General features: G+C 37.7%; 1 protein-coding gene across 1 annotated transcript in view; it reads left to right on the forward strand.

Moving 5' to 3' along the window:
- Positions 1-15,205, forward strand: part of Klhl14 (kelch like family member 14) — a 92,538-nt gene that overhangs the window by 23,733 nt on the left and 53,600 nt on the right. The window contains exon 2 of the mRNA XM_027935690.2: positions 5,191-5,312. Within this exon, the coding sequence (XP_027791491.1) occupies positions 5,191-5,312 (122 nt within the window). The remainder of the gene's footprint in view (positions 1-5,190; positions 5,313-15,205) is intronic.

Genomic DNA, 15,205 nt, shown 5'->3' on the forward strand with positions numbered 1-15,205 from the left:
TGATCATGAATGCTTACAACAATATCTGGAACATAGAGCTCAGTTAACAATTTCTAAATAATAAATGAATTGAAACAAAATGTCTAAATCAGGAGAGAACATAAAAACCTTAAAAATACCTATTTGTTCAGAGCTGTTGGAAATACTTTAGTTAGAGGAAATACAAGATATGAAAATTTTGACTTGAAAACATTGCTTTTTTTAAAAAAAAATCCATGTTTGTAATTAGTTGGAAGCAAAAATGCTTTGTGACTCCCTTAAAAGACTACAATGATTTTAAGAGACTGTAAAAGGAAAAAAAATGTATTTGTCATCTGTCATATCACATGTGTTACAATGTGTATAATTTTGACCTTCACATTTTCAAAGGAACTGAGATAGTCTAAAGTGTACTAAAAGGCAGTGACCAGGATAGTGAGGAAAATTGAAGCTTTTTCAGAGAGAAATATGAGTTTTCAACATGGAGAAGAGGATATTTGGCAAGTATCTCCAACATTTGAATTTCTGCATGCTTCTCTGGGGAAGACATAGGTAGGTTATTCAGCCCAGCACATGGAGAAAAAAAAAATCTAATTCAACTATCCAACGACCTTCAATAATAGAGTGAAAAACTAAGATCCATTTCATTATAAACTTCAAAACTCTATTATCTTTAATAATAGAGTATAAGACTAAGGTTTTGAAAAACTAAGGTTCATTTCATTATAAACTTGTCTACATAGATAAAGACTACTACTTATAAATTCTTAGCAGAATTTCTACGTTACACAGAGAACTGGAAAAAGTTAGTGAGTGGCTCCAGGTCCAGCAATGTGTTAGAATCAACTGGAAGTTTGTGGGACAATTTTAAAGCCTCATCCCACTGAATCATAATCTTTGAGCATTGGAAACTGACAATCTATCAAGAACTTTAAAATTTTAATCCCCTTAGATGACTCTAGTGAACTGCCAAAGTTGGACAACACTGAACTAGAGTACCACAATTTTTTCCCTCTAACTCTGTGATTTGATAATTCTTACAGCATTGTGAAAGAACTTCATCTATAAATGAATGAGAATTATCTGTAGTCTGTAAAGTGAATATGGTCTAACCCCGCAGAGGTAGCTCTAAAGTGCCTGCTAACCAGTTGATTTCTTAAGTAGATTAAAATTCCTTCTTGCAATCTAGTGAATGAAAACTTTCTTCATGTATCATGGAAAGGATAACTTTATCTGGCCTGTTTCCCAACTATTAAGGTTCCAAATCACTGAAATATAAATAAATGAGATTTTACCATATCTAAACACCAGTATGATGAAAAATTTGTTTACACCGGGAGGTTTTAGGTCATCCTTCAATCATTCATCCCCGGAACCAAAGTAGGTATGCTCCTGAGCATACATGCACACATGCGCACAGATACCCAAATGTGACACTTGGTAAATGTTGGGCAATTACTGAGATGGAACAAAGGAGACCTTCAAATTCCATCGCCATTTTAACCTTATATTTTTGGATCTAAAAAATCTAAGAACTCAAGTCAAAGGCATACAAATAATATTACTGATCATGCTGTACTCAGCTTCATGTTTAAATTTCTCTAATTTCTTATCTTCTAAATACATTACTTTGGTCCCAGTGGTGCTAAAATGAGGAATGAGAGCAATATTTTTAAAGTAATAAAAAGCTATGAAAAGTACATATTAATTTTGACTAAATTGATTCCCTATATAAAGAGCATATGTTGCCCTATGAAGGAGCTCTAATTATGGCAAGAAGGCTACATTTGTAGATTTTGCCTAATCTAAAATTAAACCTGTAAAGCTTTGCTGGAATTATATAAGAAAAGAATAATGGAAACCCCCTTCAACACAGTTAGATTTTCTTAATTTTATTTTTTCAATTCACGTGCTATTGTTTCACGGTATGTTCAGATTGAAGTTCACACATAGCAAATAAATGGCATGATAATCAGAGGTTCGATATCCAATACACATTCATTATTATCTGTCATTATTGTCATTGTCGCTATTATAATTGTGCATGGTAAAAAGAATGAAAGCTTTTCCACGGGAATTATTCACGTGTATTACTTTCTAGGAGTAATTGAATAGTTGACGTTGCATTTTTGTCAAAGTAAAATATGGGATGGTTTTTCTCATTTGTATTTTTCTTCAGCAAGAAGAAATGTGGAATAATCTCTGTTAGGTTCCTTTTTCTTTGGATCCAGGGTCTCATAGTTTCATGCAATGCTAAAATGTATGTGTTTTAAATGACAACTATGGGAACTTTCTCACTCCTCTGTAAAATGACCTGCCACGTTACGGGCTGTTTTGAGAGTCAGTAGGGAAAATGGCAAGAAAACCTCTCAAGTGTGTTTCGCTGTCTATGTGTTCTTCCTTCTGTATCACGAACTTCCCACAAGCTTTGTCCTATTTGGGGTTTCTGTGTGGTTCACCCTCACACAATACAGCTTGAAGCTTTATTTAGAATTAAATAATAGAAATGCTGGTTTGGACAATTGTGTAACACAGGCTTTTGAGACAAAAGACTCCAAGTAAAATGCCATAACAAATTGGATGATGATACAATACTGCAAAAAATTTGGGCTGTGTCTTTAGTCACTAAGAAGGCCATACATAATGCACTCGAAGCACGGACCCTTCACAGAAAACACAACCCATGAGGGTAGGTGGGAGTACCTTTTCTTCCATAAAATCTACCACATTCCCTGCAGAGACCCACATGGTTTAGGGATTTGTTTTAGTTATGTGGGGTCTTGCTGTGCTGCTAGGCTAGCCAGCCTGGTAGCATTATGTCATTGCTACCAGGGAGGAGGTGTTTACCGTTGACAAACTATACAGTGGCTTATGTGTTGAAGGCCTCAGGCCAGTTTGCAGAGGACAGATGGAAATGGCTGGCTTTTTAGGCAGAGAGGGCAAAGTCTCAAGATCCTCTTCTCATCCACAAACAAGGGCAGCAAATCACCAGTGAGATTGGTCCAAGGAAGCCAGTTTTATCAACTACTGATACAAACTTATAAACATACTTGAGCCACATGCTTACGTCCTTGTCATTCATCGAGTACATTTTGAAGCAGTACATTTATTTATGAATTAAAACAGATACTATTATGATGTTTTTGTCATGATCATTACTTCAGTAAGTCCTTTTCTCTGTGTCTATCCTGCCCATCTTGGTCTTCTACCTCCTATCTGCAGTCTGGCCACATGTACACATGTGGTGTCAGGCAGTTGCAGAATCATGACTTCAGGTGAACAGGTCCGTCTACACATGATAACTTACTGCACCTAAAAGGACTGTTTGCTTTCACTTTGACTTGTCTTACAAAGCAGTTGATTATTTGGACTAAAAATGATAACAAAAGAAACAGCTATATATCAGTCCTATGAGCATGCATTTATGAAATTATATGGCACATGAATTACATGTGTATTGTTTCTACCCAGTCACCAAAATTCTCATTGGAGAATTTGCTGTTTTACTGTTTTTGGAGTCTTTGCTGTTTTACTGTTTTTGTTTGCCAACCAGCAGTCTATAGGGCATATGGATGTAGGTCAAGGACACATTAAATTCAAAAAAGTTGGGTTGGTTGGTTAGTTCATTTGCTTGTTTTTCTTTACACTCAACTATATCCACAGAGTGGCAAAATTAATATTGTAAGCTCCTATTGCATTAGTCATTCTTCTTTAAGTACAGCTCCCTCTATTGATGAGTCTGGAACATAGGAGTTTGTCCAGAAGATATTTTCCTAGTGAGACATACACAAAGCATTCAGTGGCACCAGAGTTTCATTATAGGAATTCTCTAGTTCCCTTTCTTCATATGGAAATGTCATTAACTGTATTAAGTTAACTCTCTGAATGTTAGGTTCTTAACCAACAAACAGTGCTTCTCCACGGGGCCTATTTCGCCAAGCATCCTTGAATCAGAAGGGGCTGAATAGGTAATAATAGATTCAGAGCCACACTATGGGTTGTGATCATATGTAAGAGGAACCCTTTTGTATTTATTGACTTTTTCCTTCAATCATGGTCGTTCTGTTTCTCCTACCACCACCTTGAGCCTTTCAGGTAAATGAAAAGTTCAATTATATGTAAAGTGACTGTTAAATCAGCAGGCCCCTTGTGGGGGTCTGGGCCTCCTCTCCCTGCTTCAGTGGCACGTGTGCTCAATCCATTACTATTCCTGAGGGTTGTACATCCATCAGGTCGCCTCGCCGGCCAGGGTGCATCTTATAGCTTTTACTGCATATGAGACATTGCAGGCCTGTTCTTAGGAACTGCCAGGCAGACTGGGAATCACAGTCACGGTTAATAGCAGCGAATTGCCAGCTCTTGATGGGTGGGTAGTCACTCCTTTCAGTGGTTGCCCCCTGGGGGAGAAGGTAGAAAAACAGAGGGAGGGAATTAGAGTGACTTTGCACAGTTGAGCAGGTTCATGCCGCTGGATCAGTGGCAAGCATTGGCAGGGCTCCACTCTGGGGAGGCTCACAGCAACATCACAGTCTCATTTTTACCAATTGGAGCTTCTGTATCGCCAGTGGTGCACAGGGGGAGAGCAGAGGGGAGGGCGAGCTGGGAGTGGGGGAGAGGGGATGGAGGCAGAAGTCTAAGCTAAATTAAACAAATGGGGAAAAAAAAAAGTTCATGTTCAAACTGGTTAACCCATCCTAGTTAGCCCTGTGCTACTAATTGTACCAGACTGGTTTTGGAAGTTGCCTGAGTGATTAAAGAGTTGGCTCACAAACTCTCTGCATAACCTTAATTTTTTCAAGGTTCTTTGAGTGGAGAATGGCTTATAATAATGATTTTGACTAATACGATTTTTGACATGCAACTTTAATGCTTAACCTTAGTACCACTCCAGAGCATTCCATGTGTACTCAGCTGTAAAGAGTGATGATTTAAAGGGATAATATAAGAAAAAGGTCGTTCTAGAATGAACCTCTAACAAATTGCATAAAGGGAGCTTATTATTCCATGAGTATAGGGATATGCAGTTCTTCTGATCATTTTTCTGCTTAGTTCAAAAAAAAAATGTTGAGACATGAATGGGAAAAGAAACAGGAAAAAATGAAATAGAAATCTGCAAGCAAGGAACATTCTTTTGATGGTTATGATTTCGTTGCCACTAAAAAGACTCTACAATAATGTGGTTATTCATCTCCTCTTTTGTTTTGGGTGAAGAATTCGCTCTAACAAGAAAATGCTGTTATTGGTTGGAGGGTTGCCGCCCGGACCTGACCGGCTCCCCAGCAATTTGGTTCAGTATTACGACGATGAAAAGAAGACATGGAAAATACTCACAAGTGAGTGACTTATTTATTTACTCACCTATTTATTTCAGGTTAAAGCTGTCTTGATGAATTCGAAAACATGGTTAATCAAATTAGACATTTTATTGATTTGTTACCCTGCGGAGGTTTATTTACGTATCATGGGGGATTTAGAGTAAAAGACTAAATTAACATTGCAGAGGTGGCCAATTTGGTAGTTGAATAGGCCTAAATTAAAACTGGCCTCAAATCATTGTACTGGTTTATGTTTCTGTGTGTGTTGGAATGGGCAAGACAGGGGAAGTAGCGATCTTCCCCTAAAATTTCTTCTTCTTTTTTTTTTTTTTTTTTTGGTTGATTGAAAAATGAAAGGTTGGTTAACAGCACTAGTAAGTTTTCTCTTAAAATGGTTGCTGAGTTTACTGTTGCTGTAACTAACATTCATTTTGCTTTTTAGACATTTTTGCTCATTAATCAGTCTGTGGAACCAGGTCTTTAGAGAAATGCCCCCTCAGATGCTCCACAGCTTGGATGGACAGATATATTCATGGCCTGGCCCAGATGCATAAAATTGCACTTGCAAACTTCCAGCCAAGAGTCTCCTCCTCCCCTCCTGAAAGGGTGATTGTGTTTTACAGCAAACCTCTTGCCTTGGGCACTGAGATTTGGAACTTATTGTTATATCGGTTATGATTCCCAGTCTGACTCAGTCATGGAATCAAAAATCATCGTTTTCTTGAGTGCAGCAGGCTGTGTGCACCAGTCCCCTCGTGGGCACAGTGGCTGCACTGGTCAATAAAACTAAATTTTAACTGTCAAAATTGCCCAGAGCTGTATAGATAAAATAATAAATGAGCAATTTTGATCCATAAATCAAAGCCATACATTTAAGACCAACAAAAGTAAAAGTCAGATTTTCTTATTGCATGTGTCTTTTAAGCAGTTAGATATTTTACCAGAGTATTTTCAAAAATAATTCCCTTTGCTCTTCCTGAAAGCCCTTTCAAATCATAGAAACAGGGCCAGAGTTTGCCCAAAAGAGCAGAAAAAGAGGTGCTAAGACTTGTGAGGTGGTGCTTGTGATAATACATTTTGGAGCTGGCTCACCCCAACCAAACCTGCAGTATCATCATCCAGGAATTGCAACAATAATGCTCCCTGACACCACTGTACTATGATTCTAGTAAAGAAGTGGTAGAATAGTAATGGTAAGATTAAGATGAAGAAAGGAAAAATAAGTTAGAGATGTCTAAAGATATTTGTTCTTCTTTGGATGAAAATACCATTAACAGTGGCTTAAACATCTGAGTGAGTGATCAAGCTGTATTTTAAAGATTCATCAGAAATGAAAACTAAAGTAAAACCAAAGAGTCAATTTGGGAACACTTGATCAATAGGATCAATAGGATGATCCATGGAGACTAGGAGGAGGAGAGAAAAAAGATGAAGGTCAGAATATTCTCAGGGAGAGATAACAGAAAAAAAGGAGCATAAGGGACAGGGAGATATTAGACCCTACTAGTAAATGACATTCATTTGCTAACCCACCTGTTTTTCCAAATATACCAACCTTCATTCAATTTGCTACTTATTTGAAGTCCTCTAGTAAGGGCAAAGAGATTGATTAACAATACCTATGCAAAGTCTTATGTTCATTTTGAACCTTGATCATCAAACTTCTTACCCAAACTAGGAGACTTTTGAGCATGGGAAGTGGGGGTCTACTAATTAGGCCAGGTCAACACTTACAGACTGGAATAGATGATCACCCCATTGCCTGATTTAACTTCCTACTTGGGTATAGTAAGAGCACATGAACTCTGCATCCTGGATCAAGCCCAGATCTCTGACTTTGAGCAAGTCATAAATATATTCTGAGTCCTAATTTCTTTATTTTGTCAGTCATTGAATATTTTTTTAAACGACATTACATTTATAAATCATCTATCATGTAGCATGTACTCAATAAATTGTAGATACTTTTGCTCTTATTTTAATACCACTGCCAACATTAGCACAGGACTGTATCTTTATACCTTAGAAGCATCAGTCAGCCCAAGCCCTTTGTGCAAAGAGAAAAAAGATAACTCTGTAATGGCAATGATGTTGCACCCAGTGCTCCAGAGGAGAGAGCCTATTATCCATAGTTTTCATAGGTCAGATGTAATAATCTACAGATTAGGAAGTAAGCATAAATGGGGGTCTTGGCTCATCCAGCCAGATTTGAAATAAAAGGAAATAAATTAGTATAAATATAGAAAAGTTCTTATAATAGAAATATATTTAAAGATCTTGGAATGTACTTCTATACTTAGACAAACTCATAGCTTCGAAATAAATTTCTGTTCTTATACTCTTCATCTCACTAGAACTTGAACTTCAAAAAATTGAGTTTATTTCCTGCTAGGCTGTGCCTACACAGCCCCAAGTGAAGGCTTATTTTTTTGTATTTGTTGAAAAAAAAGGTAGGCATTTTAATCTGGATAATTTCTGTTATTGGTAGTTTGTATTTTTTTAAGTAAGGCCTTTATTTGGCCAAGTTGAAGGAAGTCAGGTAACTGACACAATTTCATACTATTTGGGCCACATAATCATAAACAAAGAAATGTTTCTCATCAAATAAGAAAATATCCAACTGCACCCAAAATCCAATCAGACGTTAGGGATTTCCAAACTTCCCACTGCCCTTCTTGCCCCAGAAGTGCTAAGCTAATTTATTAGGGAGGTAAGGATGATGGTTGAAGGTAGGAGATGGCCTGCCAGTTTGGGGTCTGTTTATTTATTGAATGAATGTCTCCATACAGACTAACAAATTAACTAACAGACACCTAACACCTGAGGTTGGGTGGCGCTTCTGAACCTTAGCCTACCGTGTCTGTTTTGCTTGAGCAAACATCTCTCAGCACCTCTGACAGACAGGTTCCTCTTTAAGAGATGCCATTCTACAAGCAGAAGCACAAGCACCTGCTTAGGGGTGCCACACTATTTACACATGTTACATAACACAGAAGAATTAAAAGGACTTTGGAAACACTACGCAAGGCGGAAACACTTCAGTAATAATACATTGAACAAGTAGAGGTAAGTGAGAAGGAAAAAGTGGTTCTGTATAACATAAAGAAAACATAATTCAAATAGTTAAACAGTCAATGGTTTGATCCCCTCAAACAGCAAAGGGACAATTATTCTCACTAAAAAAGACTGTTTTGGTGACATACTGGCACCAAGTGCATTTTAATCGTCCTTTTTAAAATAATCAGTTAATATGATGCGGTAGAATTGATGTTTAAGAATGGTGACAGAGCCACCCCCCCAGCCTCTATTGGAAAAAGCCTTGAGAAATAACATGTAAAAATGACTGTAAAGCCCCTTTGTCAATGTGAAGTGTTCAGTAATCACAATAAAATTGGGCATTGTTGTTCTCTTGCCTGTTAGTAATCAAAGGGAAGTTGAGACGCACTTTGGTTCATTTTTATTTTACAGTACTGCTTTTCTTGCATTTCTCACTCCTGCATGCAGTCTGCCGATTCGTTCTTAACTTATTAGAAAGCAATACAGGAGACATGAATAATAAAATGGTCAACACAAGAAATATACCTTCGCACTTTGCAGGCCCTCAGTCCTCTGCTTAAAGATCACACAAAACAATCCCCATCGCCACTGTGTACCTCTAGGACAGATTTCTTACATCCCCAAATTTTTATGAAGACCACAGGTAGATGCACTCTACATTTCTCCCCATGGGATAGCACTGAAGGTCTCTTTATTCCATTTATATTCCGAGTTGATTGATGTCTTTACTGAGGGGTGAAGGTATTTTCCAGGAACTACGTTCCTTTTTTCTATGTTTCAGGTAAGAGATTTTATTTATCAGGTGCTTCTTCATTGCTTTCCTAAAGCAACGATAGAAAAAAGACTTCAAAATACTGATTTATTCTTCCAGGTGCCAATCATGGCTTCCCCTTAATCACATGACCACAAAAGCTATGGAGCTCCTTCTGATCCCTCCCACTTCCTTCTATTAGATGCAGGGGAAGTGCCTTTTGTTCCTCTTCCTTTCAGTTCATTTGCTCTACTGTTTGTGTGTTTTCCAATCATGGTATACTGGCTTCCTATGTTGTCTCCTGGCCCATGAAGGACACTTCACTTGATCCCATTCATGCAGAAAGGGTCCTGGGGCAGATTGTCATCTTTTAGAAGAGTCACAAAGATCAGAAAGTTTGTGGACTTTTCATACATGTTTTTAAAAATATACTTCCCATAAGTGTCAAAGAAATAGTAATGAAAAAACCTCATATAAGACAATAAACTTCAGTTGTGAAAAATAAATCCAGACTTGATCATATTCAATATCTGAGCAATGGAGAATGGTTTAATTGCTGATTATTCAAGGAATAAGGGACCTAGAAGTTGACCCATTTGACTGGACTTCTTTCTGTGGTTCTTCGGTTTCTTGATTTCAGTCCACTTTTGCTCTTTGAGAATATATCGGAGGAAAGTCAAGTTAGTCAAAAGCTAATGATCATTTCTCATGGTTGTTTGTTCTCAAAGAAATAAAAAGTACGTTCAATGGAAGGGTTGTACCTGTGAGATTCCTTTATTCATATTATGTGTATTGCTAAGAATCCAAACCCACAAAATTATTTGATGTAACTTTCAGACAGGTAGGTAAAATTTGTAAACAGTACATTCCTCATTGCAGGAGAACCTGAAGAAACAATGAAGTACTTCCAGAATAACTCTGAAAATGCCTGGAGAGAATTTACTCTGACTTACAGACCTCATTCCTTCATGGAACAAGCGATTATTGAATATCCACTCTGTTGGATGGAAGGGTAGAATATGAATATGACTGTCTCTCCTCTCAATCACCTAAGGAGGCAATTATAATACAGGAAGCTAAGAGATAGACAAGAAAATACCAAGGTACAATGAGAGCAAAAATGGGCCCCTAACCTAAACACAGGAGGTTAGGAAGTTCTCTTAGAAACGATTTTCTTAAACAGGGCATACCACACACCTGTAATTCCAGCTACACACAAGACTGAAACAGGTGGGTGGCAACTTCAAAGCCAGCCTCTGCAATTTAGGAGATCCTGCCTCAAAACAAAAATAAAAATGTATGGGGGTGTAGTTCAGTGGCAGAGTGCTTGCCTAGCATGTGAGAAGTCCTGGGTTCAACGCCTAGCACTGAAAATAAAATGACATTTTAATTCCAAAAACAGGGATAGGAATTATCTAAGCAAAGAGGTAGATGGGAAAGCATTTTAGTAAGTCAATCTAGTTTTGAGAATTAAAAAAAAAAAAGGTGAGAGAATGTAGGACCTTCTAGAACCTGACTTAAATTTGTCAATCTATAGGAAAGTCTGGGGTAGTAACTGATGGGGTTAGCCAGGAGCTGTATCTTACAAATACTCTTTCAGACAATTGTACAGATTGATTCAAAAATTAAGAATTTTAGGCTGGGGATGTAGCTCAGTGGAGGAATGCTTGCCTAGCACATGTGAGGCCCTGAGTTTGATCCCCAGGACGGTGGGGGGGCGGGGAATTAAGAATTTTGAGTAGAGACACCCCTCTAATTTTTGTTTTCAGTGTTAGTGAAAACACAGTGATCTAAAAAATTATATACAATAACATGTAGTCTATGTCTCTTAGCCTGTAACTTTTATTTCAATTCATGGAGCAATTATTCCCATGATTCTGGATGAAAAAGAAAGGGGAAGAATTGTGTCTTGACTTTTTAAATATGTTAGCATCTAATTTTACCTTCAATGAGCTCAATTCTAATTTGAAATACATGGCTGCACATTGCTATATATCTTGAATTATTTGCCACTGTGTATTCATGCACCAGTGCATTAGTGGATTTTTCATAGATTTTTTTTTTTAAATATGTGTGGTGGTCACTCCAAATACTGTATTTCAACTAACTTGGGTTCCTAGAAAAACCAGTTGACTTTATTTGGCTATCTCTCATTTATTTATGGTTTATACTTCCCTTGAATATAGTAATTGCTTTCCCTACAGAGAATGGCACATGTACAAATAATTCCAGTGCCTTCTCCACACATAAGCAGTAGTATTTGCTACTGAGTCTGGTGTGAAGGAGCTATGTGTAGAGGACTGTGTAGATTTCTCTGTGTCATTCTTAGGCAGATTTCAGAAAAAGTCTGGCAAATCATTAAATATAAGTACTAAAAGACTTAATGATCTCTTTGCCTAATCTTTTCATTTTGCACATTGATTTCATTCACTCCGAAAATATAATTGATATGTCCTATGTCACAGGGATTGTGCTAAGCACACAGAGGGTACAAAACTGAGCTAAAACAATTTCACTAGATCCTCATGGAGTTTTGAGTTTATTAGGAGAAAACAGAATTCATCAATAATCCCAGATAGCAATGTACCATAATGAAATGTGATAGTGCTTCAAAGGAAGGGTATGAAAGACCTAATCTAGTTAGGAGTCACCAAAGAGGTGCCATTGGAGCTGAGAATTAGAGGATGAGTAAGAGATAGACATAGCCCTGGTGCAAATGTGAGATAAGATTGCTCCAGGTTGCTTAACAGTAAGCTCAAAGACCTAGCAACAGACGATGCATGGTTAAACTCCAAGAGTGAGGAGGAGAGAAGGATGAGATGTGGCGAAAGCTGTTAGCAGAAACCAGCCATATGGCAGGTTCACAGTTTTGGTTTTTTTGGTTTTTTTCTTTAAGTGACTCAAACAGAGGAAGTGTTTTATCCAGTGGTTCAGGATACTTAGTGGCTGATCGAGGAAGAAAACAACAATCCCTGTATTTCCATCAGCACACTAATGTACCAACCCATCTGACAAACTTTGCCAGTGGTCCAAAGACTCCAAGAAATGAATGGGATTTAATCTGTGGTGACCCATTTCTCCCATAATAATCTAAATGGGTCCAGTGTTCTTGGCATAGTAACACATTCATAGAATGGAACTACTATAGGTCAAATTAAATGAATAAACCACTCTTAAAGGTCAAGAATATAATCTAAGTTTAGGGACTAAACTGAAAAAAAATGATGTATAAGCAGCAAAATTTACATCTTTGTAAATTTTTATTTACATCTTTATTGAAAAGCCATAATTCAATGCAACTTTCTTGATATTTTATCCGTGTTTTAGAAGCATCGTAGTGTGAACAAATGAAACTGTACACACAGGCACACACACAGAGTAACATCTTTAGGGACAGATAGACATAAATTGAAAAACACCTCCAGGTATTTGTTGATTGTGACTTGGGCAAGCTGCTTACTCTCTGATCTTTATTCTGCATCTGAAAATTGAAGGTAATTATATGAATCTCATAGGGTTATTGTGAGAATTAAATAATACAAATAAATCTCTAGCTTAGATATCTGGAATCCAGTTATTCCTCAATGAATTTTTATTCTATTCTAGTTAAATTTGCATACTTTTCTAACCAAGCAGAGTGAAAACTAAAAGATCAAATTGAATCTCATATTCATCTAAGGTCTCAGAAATAAGATATACTGTGATTAATGTAGTCTCTGTTTTTAGTATAAGACTGATAGGTATCAGTCAAGTGGCCTTAAAGTATGCTGTGGTAACAACTCTGAAATCTCAAGGAATTAAACTAACAAAATATTAGTTTCTCACTCATCTCCAACATAGTTGGCTGAGTACATCTGTTTCACAGAGTCATTCGAGGATCCAGGCATGTGGGGTCCATTTTGACATGTACACAGCAGGGGGGAAAAGAGCTGCAGAATTTCACACTGGGTTAAAAGTGATTTTAATCATTTCTTTTCAGTCACAAGACCATATCCCATTTCTAAGGGATTAGGAAATACAATCCTACCAAGGTTCAGGAGACAGAGATTTGGCAAACAAGGCAATGTGACTATCATAATCTGTCCTTCCAGATATCAAATACTCAGTATCCTCATTGTGCTCAGAATACCCTCAACCCTTCCCCCAAGACAACATCAGTCAGGGTCATCAGGCTCATTGTGAAGAATCTCTGGGTATTGGACAGTCATCTCAACCTTAGGCTCATGTAGGATTTGTCTTGATCTGAACCTAAAAAGATGAGTTAGTTGATCTCTCACACACATAATGTGAAGTTATAGAATAGGGACAGAATTGCCAAAATGAACCCCGTGATTTGGAAAGAGGAAGGCAGTTTTGCAATCCCACCCAGTAGACATTTTGAAGAGTACCTAGGCAAGGGGTGGGCTGTGTTGCTTGACTAGGGACCACCCCAGTTCTGCTCATTATCCGTATCCTTTGTTCTGTTCGGCTTCTAGCTTCACCCTATGGAAGGTGCTTTATTTTTCTTTACCTTCCTTGGCAATATATGAATGAAGTCTTGGCAATTTCCTAAATACAGTTCACATATGTAACTGTTTAGGGGACAGCGGTGGTTTTTTTGTTTTTCAGAACTCGGGATTAAACCCAGGGAAACTTTACCACTGAGCCAAATCTCCAGCCTTTTGTGTTTGTTTGTTTGTTTGTTTGTTTTTGACACAGGATTTTTCTAAGGGGCTGAGTCTGACCTCAAACTTGGAATCCTCTTACCTCAGCCTCCAAAGTCACTGGGGTTACAGGCATAGACTGCCAACCCTGGCAACAGTGGTGGTTTTAAGTATCTAATTGTCATCCAACCCTTTTAAAGGCCGGTAGATCTTTTGGAAATTATGTCTAGAAAACAGCTGTTTTCTTATTTTTCCATCCATTCCCTGGCCAATGACCATGTTTCTTCTCTGTATTTCTTAGGTTGCTTTTTCCTTGTTTTCTTGGGCCCATCTCTCTCTCTCTCTCTCTCTCTCTCTCTCTCTCTCTCTCTCTCTCACACACACACACACACACACACACACACACACAAATAATCTTTATATATACTTGTGTGTGTATCAAGCTTTTATAGGAAAGCTCATTTTCATTCTTTTCCTTGAGTGAAAATTCCCTGGGTATCTCATCCTGAATTGAAACTTTTTCAAACTCTGTATGAAATTACTTATAGAAGCCAAAGTTTTAATTTTGTCTTTGCACTAGTTGAGTTTTAGTTTACCCTTTTTGCTCAAAATTCTCAATTTCATCTTTTATCAGGTAGGGTTGAAAAAAAGCATCCTTTCTAACAGGGTTGCACCCCACCCCCAGATTTCTGGACTCCATTTCCTTTCAATCCTCCTTACAAATGGGCAATTTTTTTAGAGATCATCTCCTCCCCCCCTGGCCCCCAGAACTTGCCAAGTGCTGTCTACAGCAACCATTACACTATCAACAGTCTGCTTTCCAACCTCTTCCATTGGAGGTGGAAGTTCATTAAATAACTGATTAGGCTTCCAAGTGAAGAGAAAATTGTTTCAGCAAGTGATTTTCCACACCACAGCATGCATGTCTATCTTTTTACCACCTCATACCAGTCTCTTTGTCATCAGCCACTGGATTTTTTTGGTACCAATGCCTGTATCAGGTTAAACACTCACAAAAATCTCAAAATACTAGCAACTTATTTAAGTAGAGATTGGCTTTTGTTTTTTCCCATGTCACATGTCTTCAGCAGGTTAACTGGGGATCTGTTCTATGTCTTCTTATTCTTGAACTCAGATTGATAGGCATTCCACTATCTGGCATGTCACCGTTGCCACGGCAGGGGAGAAGAAAATTTCACACTGACTCTTGAAGCTCCTGCCCTAAGTTAAAACATCATATCATCAAAAGCAAATGAATTAGCCACATCTAACTCCATAGTAGATGGGGAAAGTGATACCTCGGAAAGAAGATAATCAAACTATTTATTTAGTAGCCTGTCTGAGTCCATTTTCTGTTGTTGGCAACTGAATATTACAGACTAGCCAAATTATAAAGAGTCTTATTTTAGCACATAGTCCAAAGTCAAGGTCAAGAGTCCACTCTTACCAACAGAGAATAG

Source organism: Marmota flaviventris, chromosome 16 (assembly GCF_047511675.1).
Source record: "Marmota flaviventris isolate mMarFla1 chromosome 16, mMarFla1.hap1, whole genome shotgun sequence".
Classification (NCBI taxonomy): Eukaryota; Metazoa; Chordata; class Mammalia; order Rodentia; family Sciuridae; genus Marmota; species Marmota flaviventris.